The following is a 5,608-nucleotide window of genomic DNA, read 5'->3' as shown; positions in this document are numbered from 1 at the left end:
TCTTTATTATTGCTTTTACCAGGTAAGATTTTTGACTTTTCTCATGTTCATCCGATAAAAAAATTACCCGTTAAGCACTTAATTACCAGGTGAGCGTTTAGTAAACGGTCCTTTATTTTAAGGTTATTACCATGTTCATTTATCAATATGAAAGATAAATGACGTATAACGAATAGACGATGCCTTCTATATATTAATCATAACTCAGTATTTAAAATCATCAAATGATTGGTTTTTGAAAATATTACTATCATGCAAGGTTTGGAGGTAGGTTGTAAGGATACCTTGTCTTTACCCTAACAGATAAAAAAGTTTTGTTTCCCATAAATACCCTCAGCTTTCCAAACGAACATTAAATAAAACTGTATACAAGCAAATAAATAATATAAAACTCGTGAAAACCAATATTCACACAAAAATAAATACTTTTTTTTGTTAAATTAAAGAAAATAAAGAAAAAGCCATTTAATTTAATAACTTAGAACAGGTTCCTTTTTCCTTTGTTGCCATTGATTCACTCGTTTTCTTGTTTGCTCCACCTACAAATTAATTTCATAAATTACCATAACATTATTTATCCTTTAGAAACTTTAATTTAGGAAATAAAAAAATAATAATAATACTAAGGTCCCGTTTGGTTTGTGGGAATGGAATGAAATGTATTTGGGGATTTGGATTTCAGATCCATTCCAATCTCATGTTTGGTTTATTTTTTCAGATTAGAAATCTTAGGATTTAATTGAAATCCTACAAACATAGGATTTTGAAATCCTTAGTGGGTGTTCGGGATTTCATAGGATTGTATGCAATAAGGTTTTAAAAAATGTTAAAAACATTTGTGTTGTAATAATCGGTTAAAAATGTAATTTTTTTTATAAATAATGGAATCCAATTCCATTCCAAATCCTACAAACCAAACACGTCAATGATTTCAAATTCATTCCAATTCAAATCCCTTCATGAAATCAAAATCCCTAAAAAACAATCCTGCAAACCAAATAGATCTTTGGTAGATGTATATTTGAAAATTACCTCCTTTTGCCAATCCGTTCGGAATGTAACCCATAGTAAAATACATGTTTGCATCGTCACGCCCCCGACCAGGCCCAACCATATGCCCTACGTTTCATCAAGTATACATGTTTGTAGTGTTATTTTTCAAAGGTAAGACTTAGGGGTCGTTTACCCAAATGCTTACCCGGTAAGTACTTACCGATAGAAGTCTAACACTATAATTTATTTTGATGCGTAAGATTTTAGTACGTCAAAACACATCAAATGCAACAATTTACTTGGTAAGCGCTTACCTGAGTAGTAGTCGTCATCTTCACTTACCGGGTAAGACTCTCCATACTTCTCATTACTCTTACCCGGTAAGATTCCTAGCCATTCTCATATTCATCCGATGAGAAAATTTATTCGATAAGCATTTACCAAGTAAGTGTTTAGTAAACGACCCTTATATAGCTTATAATTATAAAAAATTCTCATGAATATTTATTCTGAAATAAAATTTAAATAAAAAATAATAAAATTGATTGTACCTTGGCACCAAGGTTAAGCTTGAAGGCCAACAAACAGCCAAGAGGAACTCCAACCACATAATAGCATCCCACATTCACATATGCAACAAATGCTTGCCATCCACATCCAACCGCCACCCCTATATTGATTTAGGGTTTAAGGTTTAAGGTTTATTAGTTAATCCGGCAAATTAAACTAACTAAATTCATGGTGAATGATATTTTTAACGTATATTGGTGGGAAATTCGAGCTGGGTCGTAAAGTTCGTTAACCTGAAAGGACGGGTTGAATGCCGTTGAGGACGAGGGAAAGTGCGAGGAGAGGGGTGAGTTCCGAGACAGCATCTGCGACAGCTTGGCCTTCAGTAAAAGCATAGCTTATGACGTGACGTAAAGCTAAGATGATGATGGCACATATCACCGAGATGACGAACGAGCAAAGAGTCACTATTATGACAGAAAAGGCCGCTGATTTCGGATGCCCTGCACCTAGCTCATTGCTCACTCTCACACTGTCATATACATTTTTCGTCACTAAACATGAAGAAATCATTAAAATGCAGTGACCAAGAACCATAAGTCACAATTTTGAAGACTTTGATGACGGGTTTCTATCCGAGTGATGAAAACAAACCTTGCGGCAGCATTAAACCCGATTGAAATCATCAACACCCATCCAAGTATCGTACTGCACACAGCCAGTGAATCCAACGCTATTTCAGGGTTATCAAGCAGACCCGCAATCAAGATCAATATTTGAAAGTACCACGTCTCGAGACACAACATCACCGCAGACGATAGCGACAACTTGAAGAACGCCCAGAGTCCCGAAAACGCCTGCATATTGAACCCAGTCCAGGTCTCCTTAGTCCGTTCGCTCTTGACAATGTACACAAACTGCGCAACCACGATCGCCCACCACGTAAAGCTCAACACCAGTGACGCACCCAGTAAGCCCCAACCCCACACGTAGAGTGCGATCCATGTCAACAGGATATGAACCACGAGCATGGCGGCGGCAATGTAGGCACTGGGGTTGACAATGCTCTGAGCTTGAAGGAACTTTTGAATGGGAAAGTTGGCGGCGTATGCAAAAATCTGCGGGATGAGGCCGTAGATGAAGAGGGCGGCAGCAGCTGCGATCTCCTTTGATTGGCCGATTAAGATCAAGAGGGGATTGGAGAAGATGTAGAGGATCATAAGAGGAACGCCTGTGACCATTAGAAGGATGGTTGCTCTTTGAAGATAGACACCAAGCATTCCATATTGGTTAGCTCCATAGGCTTGACCACATAGCGTCTCTACTGCACTTCCCATCCCCAGCTACAACAGAAATAACCGTTTTAGATATTTTCTTACAAAATATTTATATTTTAATCCTTTAAAACTCATGTTTACAACCATACATTTGAAATTCAATGTAATTCATGAAAGGGTTGTTTGGGATTGCTTATTTGAAATAACTTATGTTTTTTTTATAAAAGTGTTTATCAATTTATTATAAGTTAGAATGATTTAACTTTTTCAAAAACTCCTTATTACCGGTTTGGCACCGGTATAAGTTGTTTATTCGAACACTCAAAAGTGTTTATTACGAGTGTCACACCGGAATAAGTCAATAAGTTATTTTTATAAGCAATGTCAAACACCCCCTAACGGGGTAGTTTTCTTCTTTCATTTTTAATGTCTATATCCGGATGCATTTACATCCTTAAGAGTGTCTTATTACAATAAATTTAGGTTTATTTAAAAAAGTGTCATCTAAAAAATTTGGTTTATAAATCACTTCCCAAAAGTGTCATGTAAAATAGTTAATGCGATACTTTTTTATTAAAAGTGTCTAAGATATCCGACGTCTTATGAAAATATTGTAACGTCTTTAGATATGACGCTTTATTTTTTTGTTTTATAAATTGTGTCGCATAAAGCAGTTAATTAGGATGCCTAGGAAGTGTTGGCATCTTATAAACCCAATATTATTGTAGTGTTTCCAACAGATACTTTAAAATGGAGAAAATAGGGCTTAATTTGGTCTTTTATATTGTTACTTAAAATATAGAAAACAAGAGAATGTTACAAGTTTAGAGAATTATTAAAATTGATGTATGCAAAAAGAAATTAATTTTTTATTTATTTTCATCAATGAAATTAAATTATTATCAATTTATATAAATTCTTTTTTAAAAAATATATTAAAATGACAAATTTATAGAATTATTTAATAATACAATAAACATAAATTTTTTTACTTTTACTTTTTTATTTTAAATTAAATCAATTTCATAAATAAATATATTAAACAAACCCCCAACATGGATGTATAAAAAGAGAGACCTGCACCCATTATACGGAAAGACTTCAAACAGTTCAAAATATATTTATTATTTAGTTATTTCGTCATTGTAATGTAATTCAGTAAATAACAAGATTTAATAGTTTGTATGTATATCATACACTTATAGGGTTAAATTCTGGTGAGAAAAAGACTAAAGGTGAAAAGCATAAAAAATAGATTTTCATCATTTGATGCATATTAGGATAAGATGCATCAAGATGTATATCGGATTAATCTCCGTATTAAACGTGATTAATGAGTGAGTTTAAGATTAAAAATGATCAATGAAGAATCCCTTTTACGCTACTTCTTTTAACTCTTATTTTCACATGATCTTTCATCTACAGTTATAAACATGAATTTTAAAAGATTATAAAAACACAAGTGTTGATTACTTTTTCATTTTGATAGTAATTGATATTATTTTAAAAGATTTAAATATTTATAAAGTATATAATGGTTTTAATCTAATTTTAAAATTCAAAAAGTTGTGGTCACAAAGATAACACCAAAATCTTTTAAGTTCCTTTCGACTAAAGTGGCTTTTTGAGAGGCAATTTTCTTCTTAAAAAACTTTGTTCAAATTCTTTTTTTCCAATCAATACAATAGAATATTAATATATTTTACTTTATCTTGAATTTAACTGGTAGTATGTAACATTTAATAACATGAATTTTAAATTATCAATCAATATACTTTGTTCCGGAAGGATCTGTCATTATATTTTTTTCAATCAGTACAATATGAAAGCTTAATATCTATGTAAATGTTACAAGATCAACAAGTTTTCTAGAAGAAAGACAAGAAAATAGAAAACGATGAAATTTTCTTACATTAATTTAGATGCCGTTTAGCAAATGGTTACCGAGTAAATTCTTATTGGCAAGAATCATCACACTCACTTACCGTAACGAATAACATTATTGACCATCAAAATGAATTGTTAGGTAATCAAAATGACTTTTACCCGGTAAACGTTTGTCGGGTTATAGACGTTTATCGTCAACTGATTTTGATGGTCAAGTATGTCACTCCATAAGATAAATTATAGTGATGATTCTAGTCGGTAAGTGCTTACATAATAAACGTTTGGTATAGGCCGGATAAACAACTTAGAATGCATTTTTAGTTATAATTTATAGAAAAACGTAAGATATATAAAAGTATTTGATAGAAAAGCTTAATACGGATATTAATTAATCCATAGTGGTATGTATTGTTTTAGTTACCATGACACCATAGGCGAAAAGCTGGACGCCATTGTTGCCGAGGGATGCCGCCGCCAGCTGGAGGTTACCCAGATGGCCGCAGAAGATTTGGGTGGACATCGACATCACGTTGTTTAGCACGTACACTATGATCGCCGGACCGGCTAACCGGAACAAACTATAGAGTTCCATGGCAGTGGCCTTTTGGAGTCGCCGGAAGTAAGTCAAAGTGGTGTCGGATAATATCTCCTCCAGCTCTGAGCTCACCACCTCCGCTAGCAGTGGCGACGCCACCACCGGATTCCGGTGCTTTGACAAAATGGGGTGGGTCAGCTCACCATCTTGGGTGGAGATAGGCTCCATTGGTTATGGCCGACTCCTTTTTACCTGCTTTTTAGGGTCTCATGGAAACTCCATTTTCCACCAATATATATAATTCAAGATGATATATAGTTTAGTAAATTACATAACGTAAACTTGATGCTTTTTATTTCATTTGATGGATATGACATAGTATGACAAAATTGATTGTTCCATATAT

General features: G+C 33.7%; 1 protein-coding gene across 1 annotated transcript; it reads right to left on the bottom strand.

Annotated features, from left to right (window-relative positions):
- Positions 1–312: 312 nt before the first annotated feature.
- On the bottom strand, positions 313–5,489 carry LOC112522580 (protein DETOXIFICATION 40-like). The gene is made up of 6 exons (XM_025131796.1): positions 5,089–5,489; positions 2,158–2,846; positions 1,797–2,035; positions 1,545–1,663; positions 1,033–1,119; positions 313–539 (listed from the first exon to the last, which is right to left on the bottom strand). The coding sequence occupies exons 1-6, from the start codon at positions 5,428–5,430 to the stop codon at positions 471–473; spliced, it is 1,545 nt and encodes a 514-aa protein (XP_024987564.1). The 5' UTR covers positions 5,431–5,489; the 3' UTR covers positions 313–470.
- Between the last annotated feature and the right edge of the window lie 119 nt (positions 5,490–5,608).

The sequence above is a fragment of the Cynara cardunculus genome (assembly GCF_001531365.2).
Source record: "Cynara cardunculus var. scolymus isolate 2C chromosome LG 12, CcrdV1, whole genome shotgun sequence".
Taxonomy (NCBI): Eukaryota; Viridiplantae; Streptophyta; class Magnoliopsida; order Asterales; family Asteraceae; genus Cynara; species Cynara cardunculus.
This window is presented reverse-complemented; position numbering and strand designations above follow the sequence as displayed.

Excerpts from the sequence above, each read along its gene's own strand:
- LOC112522580 (XM_025131796.1), bottom strand. The coding sequence starts at position 5,430 with ATGGAGCCTATCTCCACCCAAGATGGTGAGCTGACCCACCCCATTTTG. Across the intron at positions 2,847-5,088 it reads TTTTCGCCTATGGTGTCATG|CTGGGGATGGGAAGTGCAGT; the intron begins GTAACTAAAACA and ends TTTCTGTTGTAG. Across the intron at positions 540-1,032 it reads GAACGGATTGGCAAAAGGAG|GTGGAGCAAACAAGAAAACG; the intron begins GTAATTTTCAAA and ends ATTAATTTGTAG.